General features: G+C 46.9%; 1 protein-coding gene across 1 annotated transcript in view; it reads left to right on the plus strand.

The window, feature by feature from the left end:
• Positions 1 to 22,037: 22,037 nt before the first annotated feature.
• The window catches only part of LOC126941520 (partitioning defective 6 homolog gamma-like), a 43,149-nt gene continuing 38,389 nt past the window's right edge, over positions 22,038 to 26,797 (plus strand). The window contains exon 1 of the mRNA XM_050768232.1: positions 22,038 to 22,159. Within this exon, the coding sequence (XP_050624189.1) occupies positions 22,088 to 22,159 (72 nt within the window). The 5' untranslated portion in view covers positions 22,038 to 22,087. The remainder of the gene's footprint in view (positions 22,160 to 26,797) is intronic.

Raw genomic sequence — 26,797 nt, forward strand, 5'->3', positions numbered from 1 at the left:
CTCAGTTCTTGTCTAACTTGGAAGAAGGATTTTCACCAAGAGGCAATACAAAGATGGCAGATAACTTCATTGAAAAAAATACAGTGTGAAGAGCTTATTGTAGAAAAATAGGGAGCAGTAGACTGATTGTGCAGGAAAGCAGCAAGAGTCCTGTGCAGGGAATTTTATTTTGGACTTCTTTACATTCCTGCCTTTGTCTCCAGTCTCTGCCTGTTTTCTTTGATTTTCCTGCTACTGCCTTAGGTCCCCAACTTGCCCCAAGTAGGCTTGTGGGACCTCCTCACTGTTGGTTGAGGCGCATGTGTGGTGATCAATCCGAACCCACTCTGGAAACAGGCTCCTTCCCACCATCCCAGGCAGGCTGACAGCGGTCACATTTGTACCTACTGCACCTATCTCTTTTGAATGTCCTTCTCTGCCCTAATCTGTACTTATGGTGCCAGGTTTCTTTTAAGAATGTCCCCTTTGTCCTTATCAGCATGTAACTAGCAGTATTGTGACATTATTACTGCAGAGTGAATGATGACTGGGGCATCTTAAGAGGAGTTGTAGGGTGTTTCTTTATGCATAGCTACCTCTTCTCCCTCCAACCCACAATTGACAAGTGCCCATCCACTCCAGCATTAGAGATGCCACTAATATGTGAATTTTTGGTGGTCCCTCTAGGTGAGTCTGCCCGGACTTTCCCTTTTCCAGGAGCTCCCCCTCCTGTTCATGTCTAGCCATCTATCTGCTCTAACAAAGCCCACTATCCTGTGTCTTTCCCAAAAATAGTGAGGGAACGATTAATGGGAAACCATAGGAAATGATATGCATGTAGATGAAAACTTTACAACTTACACAAATAATCACTCAAAATCATCCTTACACTAAAAATGCAAAACTATACAATTTCTAGAAGAAACTATGGAAGAAAAGCTATGTGACTTTGGGTTTGGTAATGGATTTTAACAAATGACACAAAAGGTTGGTAGACACAGAAGAAATGACAATGTGGATTTCTTAATATTTAAAGTTTATACTCTGGAAAAGACCTTGTTAAGGGAACAAAAAGACAAGCCACATATTGAAAAAAAAAATTCCAAAATACAGATCTGAGAAAGAATTTGTATTCAAAATACATACAAAATTCTCAAAACTAAACAATAAGTTAAACAGCCCTATTAAAAATGCACACAGATCTGAACAGACATCTCACCAAAGACGATCTACAGATGGCAAGTAAACATACAAAAAGATGCTCAACATAGTAGATAACTGAAAACCACAGTGAGACAGCACAGCTGGTCTGTATCTGTTAGAACTGCTAAACTCTAAAAAAATGACAAATTGCTGGAGGAAAAACAAGAACTCTTTTCATTGCTGGTGAAAGACAGTTTGTAAGACCAGAATATGCCACCCCAAAATATGTCCCTTTTGGCATAAGAATTATTCTGAGCTGATTACTTTGAAAAAACGCTAAAACAGGAAGTTCTGAAAACAGAGTAGAAGTTACCCTTGTGTAAGGAAAATTTACATCTATAAATGAAATCCCCATTTAAAAGATCTCTGTCTCTCTCTCTCTCTCTCTCTCTCTCTCTCTCTCTCTCGACACCAACCAAGAAGAGAAGGATGACTAAATCACTAAAGAGTCTTATCAATGGAGAACGCATGGAGTTAAGTCTGTATAAGAAAACTTACCCTTGTCTACTGTGCTTTTGCTTGTTACCTCCCCACTACTGAGCCTCAAATCTTCTTTCTTTAAGTTGAAGATAGCATTTACACTTGAATTGAAAGCCACCTGTTGGGGATTTACTCATTTTTCCCTGAGTATCTGCCATGTATCCAGAAGGTATACATGTTTTTAAACTTGTCTACTTTTTTCTCATTTTAATCTGTAATTTGTTACAGAGGATCCCATTTAAGAATTCCATAAAGGTAGAGAGAAAATTATTTTTCCTCCCCTATTACAAGTTGGGCACTTTTTCCCAAAGCCAAGCAAGCCTCACCTTACAATCCAAAAATCACATTTGTAAGTATTTTGACAGCTACTTCGATATTATTTCCAAACAAAAGCTACCATGCAATTATGTACAGAAGCCCTATTCAGAATGACCAAAGGAAGAAAATGAATCAGAAAGTCTTACAACAGATGACTGTGTGGGAACCCACTCAGACATCAAGAGTTGTTATAGGGGCCAGGCACAGTGGCTCACTCCTGTAATCCCAGCACTTTGGGAGGCTGAGGCAGGTGGATCACGACGTCAGGAGATCAAGACCATACTGGCTAACACTGTGGAATCCTGTTTCTACTAAAAAAATACCAAAAAAAATTAGCCACATGTGCTGGCAAGCACCTGTAGCCCCAGTTACTCGGGAGGCTGAGGCAGGAGAATGGCATAAACCTGGGAGGCAGAGCTTGCAGTGAGCCAAGATCGCACCACTGCACTCCAGCCTGGGTGACAGAGAGAGACTACATCTCAAGAAAAAAAAAAAGAAACTTGTTTGTTTTATATTTAATAGTGATAACTCTGCAGACATAGTTGTTTTATTACACAAAAAATATTAAATTTATCTTATTTAACTAAGTTTTACCCAAATCACATTAACCTGAAAAACATTTGGAGCGGTTCCTATATTTCTAGGAGTTTGGGGAATATTTATTTATAATTGATTTTTTTTTTCCAAGCCAAGTTAGAATAGAGCACTTTTAGAGGATTTTATAAATGAATTTTGCAGTGCTATCCAGAGTTAAGAAAAATCAAATATACAGAAAATACATTAATAGACATACAAACACAAATAAAGATCTCATAGGTTTCATCCTGAAATTTTAGCCACGAATCAGGCATAAATATTCTGATGGCTAATTTTAGACATCTGCTTGAATGGATTAAGAGATACTAACATAGCTGGTAAAGCAGTTTCTGGGCATAAGTGTGAGGGTGTTTCTGGAAGACACTGAGATAAGGAAGATCCACTCTGACCCAATGTGGATGGGCACTGATACAGTTTGACTGTGTCCCCACCCAGATCTCATCTTGAATTGTAGTTCCTATGATCCCTACATGTTGTGGGAGGGACCCAGTGGGGGACGATTGAATCATGGTGGTGATTACTGCCATGCTGTTCTCATGATCTGATGGTTTTATAAGGGGCTTTTCCCCTTTGGCTTAGCACTTCTTGCTGCTGCCATGTGAAGAAAGACATCTTTGCTTCCCCTTCCGTCATGATTGTGAGGCCCCTCCAGCCATGTGGAACTGTCAGCCCATTAAACCTCTTTGTTCTTTATAAATTGCTCAGAGTCAGGTACTTCTTCATAGCAGTATAAAAATGGACTAATATAGGCACCATCCAATTGTGTGAGAGCCCAGATAGAACAAAAAGGAAGAGGAAAGGTGAATTATCTTCTTCTGAAACTGAAACATCTTTCTCTTGTCTTTGACATCGGAACTTCAGGGTCTCAGGCCTTTGGCCTCAGAATGAGAGTTACACCATTGGCTTAACTAATTCTGAGTCCTTTGGTCATGGACTGAGCAATGCTACCAGCTTTCCTGGTTCCCCAACTTGGAGACAGCCTATTGTGGACTTCCTCAGCCTCCATAATTATGTGAACCAGTTTCCCCAATGAATCTTCTCTCATCTGTCTATCTACATAAATCCTAAGGATTGTGCCTTTCTGGGGAACCGTGACTAATGTGATTACAATAATACAAAATTCACCAGTTTAAATAGAGGACTTGGTTTTTGTCTTTACCCCATTTTATATTTGTATTATAACTGTGTTTCCAGAAAATGGAAAACGTTTTTATCTTCTTCATATGAGGGCTAAAGCTTTTTTCTAACCAATATTTTTGGAGATTTTTAAGATTTTCAAGATTTTCTTTTGACCCTAACCCTAACTCCTAACCCTAACCCTAACCCCTACCGCTAAACCCTAACCCTAACCCCTACCACTAAACCCTAACCCTAATCCTAAACCCTAACCCTAAACCCCAACCCAAACCCTAACTCCAACCCCAACCACAACCACAACCCTAACGCTAACACTAACCCCAACCCCAACTCTAAAACCATAACCCTAAAATCCTAACAACCCTAAATCTAACAACCCTAACCCTAACAACACTAACAAACCTAATGTTAGCAACCCTAAACCTAACAACTATAACCCTGACCCCTGTCCCTAACCCTTTGTATAAATATCAAGTGATCTTGAATAGCCAAAATACTTCTGAAAACCAAAAGCCCACTTAGAGGTTCACATTTCTCATTGTCAAATATTACTGCAAAGGAATAGTAATCAAGACAACATAATACTGGCATAAGGAGACAAATATAAATCAATGGAACTGAATGTCCAGTCCAGAAATAAAACCATACCTCTACGGCCAACTGATTTTTGACATGAGCCAAGACCATTAAATTCAACAAATGCTGCTAGCGTCTGACTACCTACAGTCAGAGGTAACAAACTGTGCCATGACTGTACACTTACCTCACAACACAGAAAAAGTAACTCAGGCTGGGCGCGGTGGCTCACGCCTGTAATCCCAGCACTTTGGGAGGCCAAGGCAGGTGGATCACAAGGTCAGGAGATCAAGCCCATGGTGAAACCTCGTCTCTACTAAAAATACAAAAAAAATTGGCCGGGCGCGGTGGCTCACGCCTGTAATCCCAGCACTTTGGGAGGCTGAGGTGGGCGGATCACAAGGTCAGGAGATCAAGACCACGGTGAAACCCCATCTCTACTAAAAATACAGAAAATTAGCTGGGCGCGGTTGTGGGCGCCTGTAGTCCCAGCTACTCGGGAGGCTGAGGCAGGAGAATGGCGTGAACCCGGGAGGCGGAGCTTGCAGTGAGCCGAGATCGCGCCACTGCACTCCAGCCTGGGCGACAGAGTGAGACTCCGTCTCAAAAAAAAAAAAAAAAAAAAAAAAAAAAAATTAGCCCGGCACGGTGGCGGGCACCTGTAGTCTCAGCTACTTGGGAGGCTGAGGCAGGAGAATGGCGTGAACCTGGGAGGCGGAGCTTGCAGTGAGCCGAGATCGCGCCACTGCACTCTAGCCTGGGGGTCAGAGCGAGACTCCATCTCAAAAAAAAAAAAAAAAAAAAAAAAAGTAACTCAAAATGGTTCAAAGCCCTACATATAAGAGTTACAAATAGAAACTCTAGAAGAAAACAGGGATATATCTTCATGACCTTGGATTTGGAAAGGTGTTACAGATCTGAAACCAAAAGCACTAGCCACAAAAGAAATAATTTCCTCAAAATTGAAAACTTTTATGCATCAGAAGACACTATCAAGTAAGTTGGCTGTGCACTGTGGTTCATGCCTGCAATCCCAGCACTTTGGGAGGCAGAGGCAGGAGGATCACTTGAGTCCAGGAGTTCAAGACCAGCCAGGATGACAGAGCAAAACCCCATCTCTACTAATAACACACAAATTAGCCAGGAATGGTTGCACACAGCTGCAGTCCCAGCTACTAGGGAGACTGAGGCGGGAGGACTGCTTGAGCCCAGAACATAGAGGTTGTAGTAAGCTGAGATCACACCACTACACTTCAACCTGGGCAACAGTGCAAGACCCTGTCTTTAAAAAAAAAATGGGTATGATGGCTCACGCCTATAATCCCAGCAATTTGAGAGACTGAGGCAGACGGAACACTTGAGGTCAGGAGTTGGAGACCAGCCTGGCCAACATGGCAAAACCTTGTCTCTACTAAAAATACAAAAATTAGGGCCGGGAGCGGTGGCTCACGCCTGTAATTCCAGCTCTTCTGGAGGCTGAGGCAGAAGGATTAACTGAGGATGGGAGTTCAAGACCAGCCTGACTAAGAGAAACAAACCCCATCTCGACTAAAAATACAAAATTAGCTGGGCGTAGTGACACATGCCTGTAATCCCAGCTACTCAGGAGGCTGAGGCAGAAGAATCACTTGAACCCAGGAGGCAGAGGCTGTGGTGAGCCAAGAGTGCACCACTGCAGTCCAGCCTGGGGAACAGAGCAGGACTCGGTCTCCAAAAAAAAAAGAGAAAGTGAAAAGACAACCCACAGAAAACAAGAAAATATCTGCGCATTATATATCCAACAAGTCTGTTGACTACAATATATAAAAAATTTGTATAACTCAACCACAAGAATAACCAAATTACAAATGGAGAAAGAGCTGAACACACACTTCGCCAAAAAGATATGCAAATGAAAAACAAGCACATGAAAAGATGATCAATATCATTATCATTATCATTATGGCCATCCAAACTGAAACCACAACCAAATACTCTTTCACACACACTAGAAAGGCTACAATCCAACAAATGTAAAGTAACGAGTGTTGGCAAGGTTGGAGAGAAATCACAACCATTAAATACTGTATGTGGAATATAAAATGGTGCAGCCTATTTGTAACATAGTTGGATATTTCCTCACAAAGTTAAAAACACGATGGGCATGGTGGCTCATGCCTGTAATCCTAGCACTTTGGGAGGCTGAAGTAGGCAGATCACTTGAGTACAGGAGTTCAAGACCAGTCAGAAGGACATAGCAAAACCCTATCTCTACTAAAAATACAAAAATTAGCCAGGCATGGTGCCACACACCTGTAGTCCCAGCTACTAGGGAGGGTGAGGCAGGAGGACCACTTGAGCCCAGAATGTGGAGGTTGCAGTAAGCCGAGACTGCACCACTATACTCCAATACTCCATCCTAGGTGACAGTGCAAGACCATGTCTAAAAAAAAAGAAAAAAAAAAAAAAAAGACCAGGCATGGTAGCTCACGCCTGTAATCCCAGCACCCCAGCACTTTGGGAGGCCGAGGCAGGTGGATCAATTGAGTCCAGGAGTTCAAGACCAGCCAGAAGGACATAGCAAAAGCCCATATCTACTAAAACTACAAAAATTAGTCGGGCATGGTGTCACACACCTGTAGTCCCAGCTACTAGGGAGGATGAGGAAGGAGGACTACTTGAGCACAGAATGTGAAGGGTGCAGCAAGCAGAGATGGCAGCACCGCACTCCAGCCTTGGGCAAGAGTGCAAGACACAGCCTCAAAAATAAATAAATACATAAATAAAAACTGGCCAGGCGTGGTGGCTCACACCTGTAATCCCAGCACTTTGGGAGGTAGAGGCAGGCGTATCACCTGCCGTCAGGAGTTCAACACAGTCTGACCAACATGGAGAAATCCGGTCTCTACTAAAAATACAAAAAATTAGCTGGGCGTGGTGGCCCATGCCTGTAATCCCAGCTACTAGGGAGGCTGAGGCACGAGAATCGCTTGAATCCAGGAGGCAGAGGTTGCGGTGAGCCAAGATCCTGCCACTGCACTCCAGCCTGGGCAACAGAGCAAGACTCCATTTCAAAAAAAAAAAAAAAAAAAAAAAAGAAAGTGAAAAGACAACCCACAGAAAGGAAGAAAATATTCGCTTGCACATTATATAACAACAGTCTGTTAACTACAATATACAAAGAATTTGTATAACTCAACAACAAAAACAACCAAATTACAAATGGAGAAAGATTTGAACACACACTGCCAAAAAACATGCAAATGGAAAATAAGCACATGAGAAGGTGATCAATATCATTATCATTATGGCCATCCAAACTGAAACCACAATCAAATACTCCTTCATACACACTAGAAAGGCTATAATCCAACAAACGTAAAATAACAAGTGTTGGCAAGGTCAGAGAGAAATCACAGCCCTTAAATACTGTAAGTGGAAAATAAACAGTGCAGACTATTTGTAACATAGTTTGGTATTTCCTCAAAAAGTTAAAAACACGACGGGCACAGTGGCTCATGCCTGTAATCCTAGCACTTTGGGAGGCAGAGGCAGGTGGATCACTTGAGTCCAGGAGCTCAAGACCAGCAAGAACAACATAGCAAAACCCTGTCTCTACTAAAAATACAAAAATTAGCCGAGCATGGTGCCACACACCTGTAGTCCCAACTACTAAGGAGGCTGAGGCAGGAGGATGGCTTGAGCCCAGAATATGGAGGTTGCAGTAAGCCAAGGTCGTACCACCGCACTCCAGCCTGGCTGACAGCACAAGACCTTGTCTCAAAACAAACAAACAAACAAACAAAAAAGACCTGCCATGGTGGCTCAGGCCTATAATCCCATCCAGCACTTTGGGAGGCTGAGGCAGGCGGATCACTTGAGTCCAGGAGTTCAAGAACAGCCAGGACGACATAGCAAAACCACGTCTCTACTAAAAATACAAAAATTAGCCAGGCATGGTGCCACACACCTGTAGTCCCAGCTACTAGGGAGGCTGAGATGGGAGGACTACTTGAGCCCAGAATGTGGAGGTTGCAGTAAGCCGAGATGGCACCACTACTCCAGCCTGGGCAACAGCACAAGACCCTGTCTCAAAAATTAAATAAATAAATAAATAAATAAAGGCCGGGCATGGTGGCTTAATCCTGTAATCCCAGCACTTTGGGAGGCAGAGGCAGGCGAATCATCTGAGATCATGAGTTTGAGACCAGTATGACCAACATGGAGAAACCCCATCTCCACCAAAAATACAAAAAATTAGCCAGGCATGGTGTCCCATGCCTGTAATCGCAGCTACTCGCATGAACCCAGGAGGCAGAGGTTGTGATGAGCCAAGAGCACACTACTGCACTCCAGCCTGGGAAACAGAGCAAGACTTAGTCTCCTAAAAAAAAAAGAGAGAGAGAGAGAAAGAGAAAAGACAACCCACAGAAAAGAAGAAAATATTTGCCCATTATATATCCAACAACGGTCTGTTAACTACAATATATATAAAATTTGTATAACTCAACAACAAGAACAACCAAATTACAAATGGACAAAGAGTTGAACACACAGTCTGCCAAAAAGACATGCAAATGGCAAACAAGCACATGAAAACATGATCAATATCATTATCATTATGACCATCCAAACTTGAAACCACAACCAGATACTCCTTCACACACACTAGAAAGGCTATAATCCAACAAATGTAAAATAACAAGGGTTGGCAAGGTCGGAGAAAAATCACAACCATTAAATACTGTATGCGGAATATAAAAGGGTGAAGCCTATTTGTAACAGAGTTTGGCATTTCATCAAAAAGTTAAAAATAGGCCGGGCAAGGTAGCTCATACCTGTAATCACACCACTTTGGGAGGCTGAAGCAGGTGGATCACTTGAGTCCAGGAATTCAAGACCAGCCAGGACAACATAGCAAAACCCCATCTCTACTAATACAAAAATTAGCTGGACATGGTGGCACACAGCTGCAGTCCCAGGTACTAGGGAGGCTGAGGTGGGAGGATTGCTTGAGCCCAGAATGTGGAGGTTGCAGTAAGCTGAGATCGCACCACTACACTCCAGCCTGAGCAACAGTGCAAGACCCTGTCTCAAAAAAGAAATAAAAATAAAAAGGGCCAGGTATGATGGCTCATACCTGTAATCCCAGCACTTTGGGTGGCTAAGGCAGAAGGATTACTTGAGGTCAGGAGTTGGAGACCAGCCTGGCCAACATGGCGAAACCTTTTCTCTAGTAAAAATACAAAAATTAGCGCCAGGCTCTGTGGCTCACACCTGTAATCCCAGCACTTTGGGTGGCTGAGGCAGGCAGATCACTTGAGGTTGGGAGTTCGAGAGTAGCCTGACCAACATGGACTAACCCCATCTCTACTAAAAATACAAAATTGGCTGGGCTTGGTGGCGCATGCCTGCAATCTCAGCTACTCGGGAGGCCTAGGCAGGAGAATCGCTTGAACCTGGGAAGCAGAGGTTGCGGTGAGCCGAGATCGCACCATCACACTCTAGCCTTGGCAACAAAAGCAAAATTCTGCCTCCAAAAACAAAATATATATATATACAAAAATTAGCCAGTGTGGTGGCACACACCTGTAATCCCAGCTACTCAGGAGGCTTAGGCAGGAGAATTGCTTGAACCCGGGTGACGGAGGTTGCAGTGAGCCGATATCAGGCCACTTCACTCCAGCCTTGGTGACAGAGCAAGACTCGTCTCAAAAAAAAAAAAAGAAAAGAAAAAGAAAATGCATGGGAGGAAATGGTATATCCTGAAATGAGGACTTTCATTCTGGACTAGGGTTTCCAATGAAGGTGTCAGTTTATCCTTCGGTCTCCACAGGCCAAGAATTTGCCATCCAGCAAGAGGCAACAGAGGAAGCCCCCCAAGTCCCATGCCAGAACTATGACATAATTACATTCCATGTCAATACTTAAATATTAATAATTCATCTGCTTAAATATCTACACTTACTTTACCAATTTTCCATTATATTGATGAAGAGGTTTCCAAATTTCATATAGGTTGTCATGATGTGGATAGGACTTTTTGATAGTTAACTATACCGAATGACTATATAAAATATAAGTGTTAAGGCTGGGCGCGGTGGCTCACGCCTGTAATCCCAGCACTTTGGGAGGCCGAGGTGGGCAGATCATGAGGTCAGGAGATCAAGACCATCCTGGCAAACACAGTGAAACCCCGTCTCTACTAAAAATACAAAAAAATTAGCCGGACGTGGTGGCGGACGCCTGTAGTTCCAGCTTCTTGGGAGGCTGAGGCAGGAGAATGGCGTGAACCAAGGAGGCGGCAGAGCTTGCAGTGAGTGGAAATCGCGCCACTGCACTCCAGCCTGGACGACAGAGTGAGACTCTGTCTCAAAAAAAAAATGTTTAAACCTAAAATACCTTGCAACTGCTAACACAGGGCTAGAGAATATAGCAAGGTAATAGTCTGTCCAGTAAATTCTTCTGAAATTTCTTTTTTTTTTTTTTTTTTGAAAGAGTCTCACTCTGTCACCCAGGCTGGAGTGCAGTGGCACAATCTCGGCTCAATACAACCTCCACCTCCCGGGTTCAAGCGATTCTCCTGCCTCAGCCTCCCAAGTAGCTGGGACTACAGGGGCGTGCCACCAGACCAGGCTAATTTTTGTATTTTTAGTAGAGACAGGATTTCACCATCTTGTCCAGGCTGGTCTCGAACTCCTGACCTCAGGTGATCTGCCTGCCTCAGCCTCCCAAAGTGCTGGGATTACAGGAGTGAGCCACTGCGCCCAGTCTTCTTCTGCAGTTTCAACAATCAACTGCAATTTGCCTTTCCTTCAGCACCGAAATTTTATTTTTCTTTCCTAATTATTTCAAATATGAACTTTGGTTCCAGGGAACTAGTATTTTCTTGATTTATAAATTGAGGGTGGCTGGGCATGGTGGCTCATGCCTGTAATCCCAGCACTTTAGGAGGCCAAGGCAGGCAGATCACTGGAGGTCAGGAGTTCAAGACAAGCCTTGCCAACATGATGAAACCCCGTCTCCACTATAGATGCAAAAATTAGCCAGCCGTGGTGGCGGGTGCGTATAGTCCCAGCTACTAAGGAGACTGAGGCATGAGAATCATTTGAACCCGGGAGGTGGAGGTTGTGGTGAGCCAAGATCATGCCACTGCACTCCAGCCTGGGTAACACAGGGAGACTCCATCTCCAAAAAAAAAAAAAAAAAATTGAGGGTCATCTCACAGATGATATAATACATAATGATTTGTCTTTAGAAATTCACATTATTAACTTTTCTACTTTTAGATATCATGACTGCTGTGACTTGCAGGACTTATCTAAACAAAGCCTTAAAAAACTAGAGTGGGCAGTGAGTGAATGGGTTGGGGGTACCCACATAAAATCCCCAAGACACCTGGGAGCCCATGTCCCCGTGAGTGGGACTGCAGGCAGCTGTAGCAGACTGGATGGGAGAGGACAGCAGGCAGGAGAACTCAGGGTCTGGAGGCCATGGTTCTAAGGCCAGAGGAAATCATCGGCAAACTTAAATCCAGAGCTTGACAGGATGAAATTTGTGATTGTAAATGAATATTTGCCATTACCAAGTGAGATCACCAGTGGTGGTAGGATGGTTAGGTGCTCCTCCAGGTGGGCCGCAGTGAGGACAGCGCAGCATCAGGCCAAGGTGTTCATACCAGGAACACAGGCTCTGCACCTGTTTAGGAGGAAACACTGGGCAGACCCAGCTTGGAGTCATCTCGCTCTTTACATCTGTCAAGGCTGTGAAAACTGAGAGTCGCCTGGATGCGGTGGTTCACACCTGTAATCCCAGCACTCTGGGATGCTGAGGCGAGTGGATCACCTGAGGTCAGGAGTTAAAGACCAGCCTGGCCAACATGATGAAATCCCATCTCTACTAAAAATACAAAAAATTAGCCGGGCGTGGTGGTAGGTGCCTGTAATTACAGCTACTCCGGAAGCTGAGGCAGGAGAATCTCTTGGAACACGGGAGGCAGAGGTTGCAATGAGCCAAGATGGCACCACTGCACTCCAGCCTGGATGACAGAGCAAGTCTCCGTCTTAAAAAACAAAAACAAAACCAAAAACAAAAAACAGAAAACTGAGTCCCATGAACAGTTCCCGAAAAAGAAATTGGGCCAACATGGAAACAGACATTTTCTCCCAGCTAGCAATGAAGTGAAATTGGTCTGCAGACTGGACTTTCACATGGAAACCATGTATTTCCTAATTTGGGGGTTATGTGGGGATCACCTGGAGGACTGTTCCTGCTTTTGGTCAAACACAGGGAGGTATTCTTTGTGAAGCTGCAAACCCTAACCCTGACCCGAACCCTAACCCTAAACCCGAACCCTAACCCTAACCCAAACCCTAACCCTAACCCTTAACCCTTAACCCTAACCTTAACCCTTAACCCTTAACCCTAACCCTAACCCACAGTTAGGGTGATTGTGGTGGACAATCAGGTATTTTTTTTTTGGAAACTGTCCCCCATTTTTCCCTGCCCATTATGGGCACTCTGGGATAAATCCTGGGGATCCCTAAGGGCCCTAGCAATGGAAAATGCTCTGCTGAACCATCGGACCTGGGAAGCTTATTAACATCTTCCACCTATGAGCCCTCAGCTCTAAATGAATGCACTAATACCCCATATACTTCAAGGGATTTGTGTGTATGTGTCAGATGAATTTATGCATATGAGAGCACTTTGTAACCTTAAAACTCTTGGAGAAACGGAAGAAGTTACGACTCTAACTCCCCTCCTTTTCTATTCTAGTGGAAAAGGGCTATGTCACAATTCCCTCACCCCAGTCCCACTCCCCTCAGGCACATAAACCCAAATAAACACAATCTAAGCAACTGCAATGTGCTTGCTGCATAAATGCAGTCTTAATACAAATCCCACCTAATTACCACTGAACACCTGTGCTATATAGAACTTGAGTCATTACAGCCTTTGCTGCCCTGAACATTGAAGGTTCTACAACCTCCAGTCTGTTCTCTGTAAATCTTTTCTTTCCAGAGGCATACCCATGGGGAACTTGAGAACACACGTGGCTTCAGTTACTAGTTTTGGATACAGAACAACTAAAATGAAGCAGCTGAAAGCTCCAAACACACTCACTGTCCAGGCTGAAAGAATGCTCCATGGCTGACAGGACCACTCTGCCATCCCTAGCCCACAGCTTCCTGCCCAGGGCCAAGGATCCACTGCTTGCCAATCCTAGGCCAACAGGCAGTGGCAAGGTGGGGTGGTGGGTAACGGGTAGATCATCATTTCCACTTAGGTTCATTGGCCAGAGCTTGCTTGGGTGGTAACACCTAGCTGTAAGGGAGGCTGTGAAATGGACCTTGCTAAAATTGAGGAAGATGGAGATATTCCATTTCTAAAAAGGGGAAAAATGGGTATCAGTGTAGGGTCCAGTCCCACTGAGTCAGTGGGTTTTTCTCCTTGTGTGCGGAGACGAGAGATTGTAGAAATAAAGACACAAGACAAAGAGATAAAAGAAAAGACAGTTGGGCCTGGGGGACCACTACCATCAAGACACGGAGACTGGCAGTGGCCCCGAATGCCAGGTTGCACTGATATTTATTGGATACCAGACAAAGGGGCAGGGTAAGGAGTGAGAGCCATCTCCAATGATAGGTAAGGTCACATGGGTCACGTGTCCACTGGACAGAGGGCCCTTCCCTGCCTGGCAGCCGAGGCAGAAAGAAAGATAGGAGAGAGAGGGAGACAGCTTACACTATTATTTCTGCATATCACAGACTTTTAGTACTTTCACTAATTTGCTACTGCTATCTAAAAGGCAGAGCCAGGTGTACAGGATGGAACATGAAAGCGGACTAGGAGTGTGGCCGCTGAAGCACAGCATCACAGGGAGACGGTTAGGCCTCCGGATAACTGCAGGTGGGCCTGACCTCCACAAGAGGTGAAGGAGTGGAGTCCTCTCTGAACTCCTCCAGGGAAAGGGAGACTCCCTTTCCCGGTCTGCTAAGTAGCGGGTGTTTTTCCTTGACATTGACGCTACCGCTAGACCACAGTCCACTTGGCAACGGGCATCTTCCCAGACGCTGGCATTACTGCTAGACCAAGGCGCCCTCTGGTGGCCCTGCCCAGGCATTACAGAAGGCTCGCATTCTTGTCTTCTGGTCACTTCTTACTATGTCCCCTCAGCTCCCGTCTCTGTATGGCCTGGTTTTTCCTAGGTTATAATTGTAGAGTGAGGATTATTATACTATTGGAATAAAGAGTAATTGCTACAAAGTAATGATTAATGATATTCATATATAATCATGTCTATTATCTATATCTATTATAACTATTCTTATTTTATATATTTTATTAGACTGGAACAGCTCGTGCCCTCGATCTCTTGCCTTGACACCTGGGTGGCTTGTCACCCACATATCAGGGGAAAAGCATAGTATCCAACATACCACTCTAATCAGGAAAGTTCTATTTGCAGGTGTCTCTGAACACTGCCTCCCTCAAGGTCTTGAGACAGGCCCAGGAGAGCTGGACCCAGATCAATCCCCATCCTGCACCTCACAGTGAGTGGCATAGAGAAGCCTTCGATAGACTTTGTGAATACCTCCTACAGGTAAAGGCCCTTCATCCACAGAGGTCCCCACTACCCACATCTGCCGACCCTATCTCACACGAGGCGCCAGCCAGCCAGAGCAAGTTCCTGCTTTCCTACTCATGTCTCACTAATTTCAAAGGGGGCCAGGTCCGATGCCCACGCCCCACCCTCCACCCCCCTGCTCTGCACTCACATAACCTCCTTCAAAAGACCCTTCAGACCTGGTTACCCCAGACAGTGACCCTATCCTTCCAACAACCTCACATACGTGAAGGTATGCGGGGCAAACATCACCCAGTCATCAAACACACTCACAGAGCCCTCCTGTCCAGGGCACAGCTGGTGCTCTTGCTGCCTGGCGACCCCCATGCCTCTCCCTTCAGCTCCCACTCATGTTCTTCCCTCAGAGCATCACTCTCCTGAGACAGCTCGGTGACCTCACTGTGAGAGACAGTGCTGCCACTTCACAGGATGAGGGCCGAAGGAGGAGACAGGGTTTTAACAGCTGAGTGAGTAGTCAGCCAGCAAGTTTCTCCACACTTTTCTGAGCAGGACAGCAGGACACAACCAATACCTGGGGCAGAGGTTAGACCATGCCCACAGGGAGGCCACACCCACAGAAGACAGACCACGCCCACAGAGAGGCCACATCCACGGCAAGGCCACGCCCATAGACACGCCCCTATCTCCATCCCCACCCCCACCCCACCCCAAGTGGGGCTATCAGTCACATCAAGGAGGGGTGCCTGGGTTCCCCCATTCCTGCTAGTGGGAGTACAGCTTAGAACAATGTTTTTGAAGGCAATTCAGTGGTACTTTCAGAAATCAATGTGCCTTCTTTGTGATCCACTAATGCCACTTATAGGGGTTTATTCTATGGAAACAAAGAGGGATGTCTATAAAGATTCTGAGAAATACAAAAGTAAGAAACCTGGATGAATATCCCTTAAAAAGAAAAATCAGGGATACAGAGATTAAATGCTAAACCTCTGTCCTCAAGTTGCCATCCGGTAGAGAAGACAAAAAGTAAGCCAAGTCCCCCTCCGCAGTGTGAGAATGCAATGGTAGAGGCACACAGAGAGCAGCAGTCCTTGGATGGAAGCCCCAGGCCTGCCAGAGGAGGAGGAGTTAGCTGGGCAGAAAAGGGGACCAGAGGTCCAGCCAAAGTAGCTGCCTGCTCAAAGACGGGCCCTTGAGACGACCACACACAGAAAGGCTCACGGGTCACTGGAAGGATTGGGGCCAGGCTGCAGACAGGAACAGGCAAGTGCAGGGCTTCACAGACCACAGGGGACCAGCAGCCCTGACACATCCCTGGAAGAGAGGGTCCACCCAAGGGACTGGGTGACCCCTGGGCTGCCTGAGGTGGGACTGGAGACAGGCAGTCCAGCAGGAAGACCGTCCGGAACGACCTTTCCTGGTGGAGGTGACTGCGCGATGATGTTTATGAAGGTGGAGACAGACGCTTCCCGAGAAGCTTGGGGAGACAGGAGCAAGGTCAGAAGCGATGAGCTCCGTCTGCATTGCACACATTGAGTCTCGGTGACCAGTGACCCAAAGAGTGCTTGAGACCATGTCTGAGAATCTGTGGATATGTGTAGGCAGAAAGGGAAGAAGAGGACCTGGAATTCTAGGACTTTGTCACCCCTGGAGGCCACAGGGATGTTAGTGTTTAGCAGGGAGTGAAAGTCCAGGCAGTTACTCTTGGCAGTAAAGTTGGGAGATCCAAATCAACAACCAGAAGATATCAGAAGGGCATGCAGAGGTGCAGAGACTGGGACATGAACCAGAAGGCTGAGAGACTGGATCAAGGTCATCTGAGGGAGCCCAGAGGGTTTCCCAGTTTGTCCTTGGGCCGGGTAGCATTATTTGGGGTTTCTGTGGGATGCTCTAGAACAATTACATTTGGCACGTTTTGAGGACAGAGGAGACTACATATCAAGCTGGGTACTGTCTGAATCCAAACCCTTGTCTTCCTTTGGGGCTAAGGATGGCTCCAGAAAGTTGCTTGTTCACTGCCTTCTGTGTGATGCTGTTGGTTTTACAACTTGAGTGATCAAGCAGCAGATTCTGGGACAATTTCCCCACAGATCTAAGAATAAGGAGTTGATGCATATCCTTTTAGAGTGAATGAACTCTTCACGCCTGGCTTCGGGATTCTTGCTTTGGCTAGGACCCCAAGGCTAGAAGACATGAGTACTTCCTTAATGTTTGTATTGCCAGGGCCCAGCACAGGCCAGCACCATGGCAGAATTTGATGAATCAGAGACATTATCTTGGAGATGAACATAAACTGGGCCACCAAGAAACCATGTTGAAATAAACAAGAGGAAAAGCATGCATTTTCTTCTCGTAGGAAATCCAGCAGGGCCTGCAACTACTTCGAACCTCTGAAATGCTTTGGGAGTGTGCACCAGGAGATGAATCATGCTGATGAATGGATGCTGTGTGGCTGAAAACTGACCACGCTTTTCTGCCATAAAATCACATTCTGATATATTCACCAAGTCAGTGAAAAGCTTTATGGATTGACTCTTTTTAAAACAGATCCTGAGACTCTAATCTATGCTTAGTGTAATAGTTGGAACAAAGACTGTGCTTCACGTTCTAGGTGCTTTTATTTGTATTTTGAAAAAGTGTCCCAGAGTTTTAATGCAAAGTCAGAGATAGCTGGGTAAGGTTTCCTGCCTTTTGTCTTCCACTTTGGGATGGACATGCAGGTCACACTGCAAGCTGGTTGAGGAGGGAGCCCTTTGTACCAATCTAGGGGGCGCAACCAGGGTCACTTTGTAGGATGTGGGCAGATGCGAGCAATGACATCCATATGGCTCTGGAATGCAGGGAATTCATTCTGTTCTGCCTCACAGTGCCATCTGCTGAAAGAGCTACTGGAAAGTCAGTTTAGGCATGAAGCTTCCATTGAGAGTCAAGATATTACTTCATCAAAAAGGCAGAAGAGACCAGGCACGGTGGCTCACACCTGTAATCCCAGCACTTTGGGAGGCCGAGGTGAGTGGATCACCTGAGGTCAGGGGTTTGAGATCAGCCTGGACAACATGGTGAAACCCTGTCTCTACTAAAAATACAAAATTAGCCGGGCATGGTGGTGCATGCCTATAGTCCTAGCTATTTGGGAGGCTGAGGCAGGAGAATCGCTTGAACTCGGAAGGCGGAGGTTGCAGTGGGCCAAGATCGCACCATTGCACCCCAGCCTGGGCAATAAGAATGAAACTCCATCTCAAAAAATGAAAGAGAAAAAAAGGCAGAAGAGGCCTCTTTGAGCAGGGGAAGAGTAAAGGGTAAAAAGAAGGGATGCCTTTAGATGAGAATCAGGTGATGATGAGGCATAACTACTCTGCCATTTCCTTATTTCAATCAAATATCAGTTCTTCTCCTGCCTCATCCGAAAATATATTAGAATGCATTGCAAATGCAACAGCCTGCTGGTTCAAATGTTACAGTGATGCTTTCCTATTACCCAACAGAATTATCTTAGAGAATGTTTTCTTAGGACATATGTATCAGTAACAAATGTTCAATCATAAAAGAGCCTGCCCTCATTTTTTTCTTCAACAGGGTCTTGCTCTGCTATGCCCTGGGGTGCAGCAGCATAATCACAGTTCACCACACACTCGACCTTCCAGTCTCAAGTAATCCTCCCACCTCGGCCTCCCCAGTCTCCAACTCCTGGGCTCAAACAATCTGCCCCTCTCGGCCTTCCAAAGTGCTAGGATTACAGGCGTGAGCCACTGCACCCGGTCAAGGAGTACATTTTACTGGGTCCACAACATACTTCCTTTTTGCTCCTGATGGCTCAGTTATTAGATGGGTTCTTAGAAGCCGTGATTTGAGGAAGATTTAACCCCCTACCCATTCCTATTTTCTCTCTCATTTTCTGTCCGAAAACAGTCAGCTCCTTAGAGGCTCCCATGACCCCCTGGTTGTGTGAAAAGGCAGGCTATCAGGCCAGGATCTGTGGAGTCTTTTCTCTTTCTCTCTCTCTCTCCTTTTGTTTTCTTTCTCTCTCTTTCTTCTTTTCCTTTTCCTCCCTCCCTTCCTTCTTTTTGTGTAGATGAGGTCTCTCTCTGTCACCCAGGCTGGAGTGCAGTAGCACAATCATAGCGCACTGCAGCCTCAACCTCCTGGGCTCAAGCGATTCTCCCACCTTGGCCAGCTAATTTTTTTATTTTTTGGAGAGACAGGGTTTCACCAGTTGCCTAGGCTAGTCTCAAACTCCTGGCCTCAAGCAATCCTCCAGCCTCAGCCTCCCAATGTGTTGGGTTTACAGGTGTGAGCCACTGTGTCTGGCAGGAGAGGGCTTTTGTTTTTTCCAATCTTGCTGTTGTGTAAAAGCCTTTCCAGCTGAAGGCTCAGATAATTTTTTTTTTTTTCTATACCCGACTCAACTAAGAGCTCAAAGCCCTAGCGAATCCAGTTCAAGTCTCAGCTGGAAACTCAGGCTCCACATGCAACCGCAAGCTTTCCCACCCTTTTCTCCTGCTTTTGCCTGAAGATCGTGCCAATCAAGAACTGTGGAGCAACAGATGATTAAGATAAAGAAGCAGCACCTCTCACACTTCAGTGTGGACATGAATCACCTGGGGATCTTGTTTAAGCGCAGATTCTGATTCAGTGGGTCTGGGGTGGGGTGTTGCTGACAAGTGCCAGGTGTTGCAGATTTTGGGCCTTACACCACACTCTGAGCCAGAGGCATTGACGAAATGATCTCACTGTCATCAACCCGGTCCAGAAGCCAAGTCTAGGGCTGCTTGAAATTCTGTAGCCTTCCAGCCTTTCCTTTAAAAGGTGTCTTCCCACTCCAAAGCCCCGAGCTTGCTGGGTGGACCCCACCCCCACCTTCATTCCCTATAATGCTGTTCATTTCTCCACACAGTCCTTTGTCCCTCCATTTCTTAAAATGTGTCAGTTGGAGTTTCTCCCTCAGGATATTACTGAGCCTCTTCTAAACACAAAACAAAGTTGCCCACTACAGTGGGCAACTTGCAGTCAGCACTGAGCCTGTGACTTTTCCCAAGTCCAAAGATTTGCATTCAGTTTAGGAAATTTCCCTTGAAAGAATGTCAGCACCTCTGTCCACAGTCTGCTTGCCAAGTGTGTGTCTCTTGGCATTTTTTCTTTGCTTGCTTATTTGCTGCACACGTGCCTTGTTTTGGAACTCTGTTTACATATCCAGTCCTCTGGTCAGCCTAGCATTTCTCTAAAGGGCAGTAATTATAACTCAGTGCCTTTGTAATGGTTCTCACTGGCACTAAGTCCCAGCATGCAACAGGGTAAAACTTAGCAAAACTAAAGGAAAATCAGATTTCTACGGAAGTAATTTGTATTAAAGGCTTTAGAGGTGTGTACTTTGTGGCCCAGTAGTTCTAATTTTAGAAGTCAATTTAAAACATCAAATATAAGCAAATTTTAAAAACACAGTATGATATAAAAGCCAAACATTGGAAACATCTTAAATACCCAACAATAATGAAATGATTATAAATTATGCCTATATTCATATAAGCACCTTTTAGAAAACATCTTCCCTAAGAACATTTGATAAAACTGTTCTGGCCAAGTGTAGTGACTCACATCTGGGAGGCAGAGGGGGGAGAATTGCTTGAGGCCAGGAGTTTGAGACAAGCCTGGACAACATAGAGACCCCCGTCTTTACAAAAACAAAAATAAAAATAGAATTAGTCTATGTGGTGGCACAAACCTGTGGTCCCAGCTACGCAAGAGGCTGAGGTGGAAGGGTTGCTTGAGCCAAGGAGTTTGGGGCTGCAGTGAGCTGTGGTTGTGGCATTGCACACTCCAGCATGGGTGACATAGCAAGATCCTGTTTTTAGAGGGAAACAAAGTTCATTATATAGCATAAGGCGAAAGGAGCAAGTTGTAAAACTAGATAAACAGCATAGTTACAATTCTGTAAAATATACAAATATATGTGCAGAAAACTAAGTGAAAATAAAATACACCAAAGGTTAATACAGTTGATTGCTGAGTAGCATGACTACAGGTAATTTTTACAGGTTTTTTCACTTTGCATTCTGCAGGTTTCTTTTGCAATGAATGTACGGTGAGATTTATAATTAGATAGCTTATAAATTACAACAATTCATAGTATACTTTACAATGATTTTTTAAAAACTGTCTTGTCTTCTGAACTTCATCACAAATTCCTCAAGGGCAAGGACTGTTTCTTTGGTGTCAGCAAGCCCCTGTTTCAGAGGCCTCTTGATTGGTAAGTATTCATTGATGCCGCTAGTAATTGATTCTTTGTCTTAACAGGTTCTCTTTTTCCAGCTGCCTTAGAAAAAGTCTCCTTTTGTATCAGGCAGGTCTACAGTTGCTTCTGATCCTCTCCCTAGAGATAGGCTATCTGATAAAGCCCTCTAAGCCTTTATTTTTATTTTTTGAGACGGAGTATCGCTCTGTCTCCCAGGCTGGAGTGCAGTGACGCGATCTCGGCTCACTGCAGCCTCCGCCTCCCGAGTTCAAGCGATTCTCCTGTCTCAGCCTCCCCAGTAGCTGGGATTACAGGCACCCACCACCACACCCGGCTAATTTTGTATTTTTAGTAGAGATGGGGTTTCACAGTATTGGCCAGGCTGCTCTAAGCCTATTTGATAAAACCCTTCTCCCAGGCCATCAACAACTTGACAATTAGTAGTGACAGGTGATGCCTTTTGGGATCAGGTCTCTAGCGGTTCTCTTAGCATCCTTCTCTTGACTATCACCCAAAACAACGGCAAAAATCAGCCCCTATCCTAGGTTGCTCCGTGGAGGCCATCAAAACGAGACGCCCTGGCTGGCTGCGACGCTCCTTCCCCCAGGCTCTGGGATTGTGGAGAAGATAGCGCGCACCCACTGGCGATCCGCCGCGGAGCTGCAGCGTGGGGGCGTGGCGTGGCGCGGCCGGTCCTCCGAAGCGCGGGGCGGGGATATGGGCGGGTCCTCCGGGGCTCGGGGGCGGGGCGCGGGCGCGGGCGCGGGGAGGTGGGGCGGCGCGCGCCGGCGTCCCCCGCGCTCCTCCCGCGCGCGGCCCCTGGAGTTCCTGAGGCGCGCGGCCAGCCCAGCTCGGGCCCGCAGCACCGGTAGCAGCCCGGCGGCCAAGCGAGCGCGGGCCGGGCCGGGGCTGGGGCCGGGGCCTGGGGGCGCCGCCCCCGGGAGTCTTTCTGCGGCCCCTGAGGAGCGAGGGCGACGGCGAGGCTGACCGGGGCCGAAACCATGAACCGGAGTTTTCACAAGTCTCAGACCTTGCGATTCTACGACTGCAGCGCGGTGGAAGTCAAGAGCAAGGTGAGCCCCCCGCCCGCCCCGGCGACCCTGCGCCCAGTCTCCCGGATAATGAATGGGGCGCCCCGCGGAGGGGGACTGGGGCGGCGTGGAGGCGACAGGCGCCGGCGACAACTTTCGAGTTCGGGCGCCGCGCGCCGCTCCGCGGGACGCGCACTGGGGACCCCGGCCGTCCTTCCCGCCCCCCGCGCGGACACAAAGCCCGGCAGCCGCGGCGCTCAGAGGGCCGAGGGCCATCGGACAGTCCGTGCAGACTCTGGACCCGCTCCGCGGGAGCTGCTCTTTTGTTCCACGAGCGAGAGGCGATCGGGGCGCGCCACACATTGGAGGGGAGGGCGGCCTTTCCAGGGCGAATTGAGGGCCAGGGGCTGCTCGGATTCGGGGCCGTGGAGGGGCTCTGGGGCCCCGGACCGTGGGATGGCCCTGGCCAAGGCGCCTTCCAGGCTGCAAAGGAGGCTTGTTACCGGCCAGGAGGAGACTTGCCGCCGGCTCCGAGCCGGGCGTCCCCCGCCCGCTCGGTACCGAACATCCAGGCACCAGGCGCGCTCCCCGGCGCAGACCCAGAGCACGCACCGGGCTCTCCCCCTGCCCAGACCCAGACCACGCCTCCCCGGGCGCGTCCCCGGGCCAGACACCCCACCCCGCCCCCACCCCAGACTCCCCAAGCTCCGGACGTGCCCCCGCCCCAGACCCAGCCCACTCCCCCGGGCGCGCCCCCGGCTCAGACCCAGACCCCTCCCGAGCGCGCCCCCGGATCAGACCCAGACCCAGACCACCCCCACGGGCGTGCCCGGCCCCTCCCGCAGCCTGCGCCCGGGCGGAGCGTGTCTGAACTTGCGGGTCGCGGTGCGCGTCTGGGTAATTGGCTGATAGGATCTGGCGCTTCTGCCCTTTGCGGGGGCGGTTCCTTCGCCACAGATGCTGTTTGTGAGGGTCTCCTTGGTGGACCCCGCGGACTGAGGAGGAGCTGCAGTGGTTCGGGGTCCTGCGGGAGGGGGTCCCTCGAGTCTTTCGCTGGCTACTCTTTGGGAGTTGAGCGGCCCTTTCGCCCTTTCTTCGCACCCCGGTTTTCAGAGTTGTAGGAAAGGCTCCTAACGGCGGAGTGGAGCCCGCACCCCCAACTCTGTGCCTATCTTGGGCGCAGGGTGGGTGTTCCCTCCCCGGTCTCTGGGGAAGCAAGTCTAACAGCCTTCTCTCCCTGTGCTGCTCTGACGTTTGGTGTAGGATTTCCAGGGTGTCGGCAGAGGATTGAGGGGGTTGTCCCAGCAACAGCGTGGCCGCCTCTCCAGCCTGCTACAGTGATTTGCAGGATCCTTGTCTACTTAGGGGTACACGGTCTTTTAACGAATCCCTCATTTATCATAAGATCCTGTCCTTACCCTTGCCCCATGACCTCGGCCCCACACCCATCTTCTCTGGAGCACAGGAGTGCCCCCAACTCCCCCAAATCAAGTGTGCCAGCTGTGGGTTAGGTGAAGGGAAGAGCCCACAAGCATGGGTGGGAGGTTTCTTTAGCTCAGTGGGAACACGGCTGTCTGGAGCTGCACTATCTAGTACAGTAGCCAGTAAGCACGTGTGGTATGTTATCTTATTTAACTTTTTATTTTGAGGTTATTGTACATTCACAAGTAACTGTGAGAGAGGTCTATATTCTCAGCCTCTCAGCCTTTGCTCAGCCTCCCTGATGGTGACATCTCGTGTGACTAGCACACTGTCCTATCCTAGACCTTATCGGGGTGTCAGCAGCGTTACACACTCACTCGTGTATGCCTAGGTCTGTGCGGTTGTGTGACCACCAACTCAATCAAGGTGCAGAACAGTTTCTCCCTTTCATCCTAGGATCCTTCCTATTGCCCTTCACAGCAGCTGTTTAACCAGGGAGGACTGATTGGTTAACATGAACGTTAAAGATTCAGTTCTGTGCTCATTGGCCCTCTGCAGAGGGTGGCTGCCTCCTCACACACACAGCTCCAGAGAATCAGAGGCCTCAACAAGGCCCAAGGTAGGTCTGGAGGACAGGCCCTCACCAGGCCTCATCCTGCAGTCCAGGGCTGCTGGCACTATAGAGGCTGCCTCTGCCTTCCCTGGGATGTCAGCCTGCCTGTCTCTGCTGGCTACACTTGGCAAAGAAGGGGTGCTGCCTCACACCCCAAGCATGGATTCAAGTTCAGATGCAGCAGATGCTTGTCTGGAGGTGAGTGGCAGAGCTAGAGTTTTGGTTGAACTTGGAAGGGCCACACTGACCTGGGCCTTACTGAACTTGCTGTTGTGCCCTCCCCACCATGATGGGGCTGAACTTACTGCTTGTCCAGAGGGTCCCTGTGGCTCTTCCTTCTGTGCACGGCCTCCCACTTACCCACTTTATGGTTAATGTTTGTTACTATGGCATCTATCTCTATAGGGAGACGCTGTTGTCAAAATACAGCAAAGCCTTACGACAGCCTAAATGTAGCACCATAACACCATGGTTTGGTTTGTGGGCAAAATGGCGTCTGGGGAGCTAAGTCCAGCCTCACTTCTGCCACCTACTGCGTTTGTGAGCTTTTGGGCAAGTCATTTACCTTTTCCAAGCATCAGTTATGTCATCTGTAAAATGGGCATGATACCTTTTCTGCTTACTTCTCAAGATGAAATGCATTGAATACAAGAGCACTTTGAGTTAAATACTGCAGGTCAGAATTCTTTGGCATTTTAAGATATTGGGTTGGAAAACTGCCTTAGGTTCTCTCAGAATTTTTGCCATTAACCATTTGCCACAGATGGTCAGTCCCCAGTGCTTAGGGACAGGATCCTGGTGTGTGTGTGCAAGGGGGCATATGATCTTGATTTTGACTTGGTGGCTCTTCCCCATTTTGCAGCCCCTTATACTTCTCCAAACATTTTTACCTTAATTCTAGAGGTTCATCTGTTCCTCACCACACCAGCAGCAGTATGTACTTGCGATTGCCTAGTTCTGTTTGTGGGATCACCTTTTTTCCCACTTAGCTTTGACTTTTGCCTCTCCTTCCACAGGAGCTGCAGTGGGGAGGGAGGAACTATGCAGATGTTTAGGGTGTTTCAGGTGGGGGAAAGCAAGAGTCCTTGGCCACCTTAGAATGTAGCAGAAAAGCCAGTGCTGGGATTGGAAGGGTTTTACAGGGGGCAGCAAACAGAGATGAATTTTCATATGAGGAGAAGACAGCAAGCACCACGATGCCACTATGAACTTAGCAACGCCTTTAACTATATTAGTATTTTGTCCATTCCCATGTTGTCCGCATAAGCTTGAAAAATCCAGAGAAACACAGCTTGTCCCCTCCCAGCAGTGTGCTCAGCCTAGAGCCCTGAGTTCCTTTGGACTCAAGCATAGATGGCCCACTGCTCATGGCCTCGGCCCATGCTTTCTTTGGCCTGCGTATCCCTAGTTTGTGGCTTCCCCTACCTAAAATGCTTTCTCTGAGAATCTGCCCTATCCTGAGGACCTTCTTAGACAGCTCCCTCTTCTGCAAAGTCATTCTGGATGCCTGTTCCCGACCAAGCTTTCTCTGTCCGACCCCTTATTGGTATTTCTGGTCAGCTTATTGGCACTTGTCATGATGCTGGTGCCACAGTTATGTTCGGCACAGATTGTCGTGTTGATGATCTGAGGGAGACGGTTTTCATCCCATTTGTGCTTCCTTATTAAATGATGTTGGGGCTTATTTGGATTCTAAGCAAACACAGTGCCATCGTGTCACCGTAGGAAATTTAGAGACCACAGCCAAGCACAAAGGAGGACAAACACCACTGGTAGCTCTCCTGTCCAAAGGTGAGCCACTGTTAAATGTTGCCTCTGGCCTTCTGGTCTTTTGTGTGCATGTATGATGCACGCAATTTTGTGTTACAGAATTTGGGTCAAATAGGCATGTCATGGTGTAGCCAGCTTCCGCCTCCAACTTATGTACTGCAAATGTTTTTCACGTCATTAATATTTTTAGAAAACAAAGAAATGACTGCATTGTATTCCGCTCCTGTCTAAACCATGACTAACCAGTATCTTAAGTTAATCCCAAGTTTTTCCATAGTAAACAGTGCTGTAAATAGTATCTTTAAGTCTTTAAATAAAGATTATATATAGAATATACACATATAAAATATGTAAAGGTTATTGATTATATTAAACCACTGCAAAATTCTTACTGATCTTTAGAACAAATTCCTAGAAGTGACATTACTTGGGAAAAGTATGTACTTTTAAAGGCTTTGAGTACGTATTTCTACTTTTCTTCTGGAAAGTTTATTTTACCAATTTATAGATGCCGTTTCATATCTATTCATTCATCTGTCTCTTTCTCCCCATCCCTTTCTTCTTTCCTCCTCCTAGCACTGGACATTTTCTCATTCTTTCCCAATTAGATAAGTGAAATGGTATCCCATTGTTTTAATTTGTATCTCTTAAGTTATTAGTGAGTTAAAAATTTCATATTTATTGGCTATTTGTATATTTATTTTTAACTGCCTGGTTTTGTCCTGAATCCTTTTTCTCTGTTAGTTTTCTTGGGAGTTAATAAATATGGGAGCTTCTTGTTCACAGTGTTTCCAATCCGTGCAGATGGTGCTGAGGGTGACTGGCTCTGAGAGTGCTGTGACCTCGCCCCCAGGCATTAAACTTGGGCCCTCCAG

The sequence above is a fragment of the Macaca thibetana genome, chromosome 18 (assembly GCF_024542745.1).
Source record: "Macaca thibetana thibetana isolate TM-01 chromosome 18, ASM2454274v1, whole genome shotgun sequence".
In the NCBI taxonomy this organism is placed as follows: domain Eukaryota; kingdom Metazoa; phylum Chordata; class Mammalia; order Primates; family Cercopithecidae; genus Macaca; species Macaca thibetana.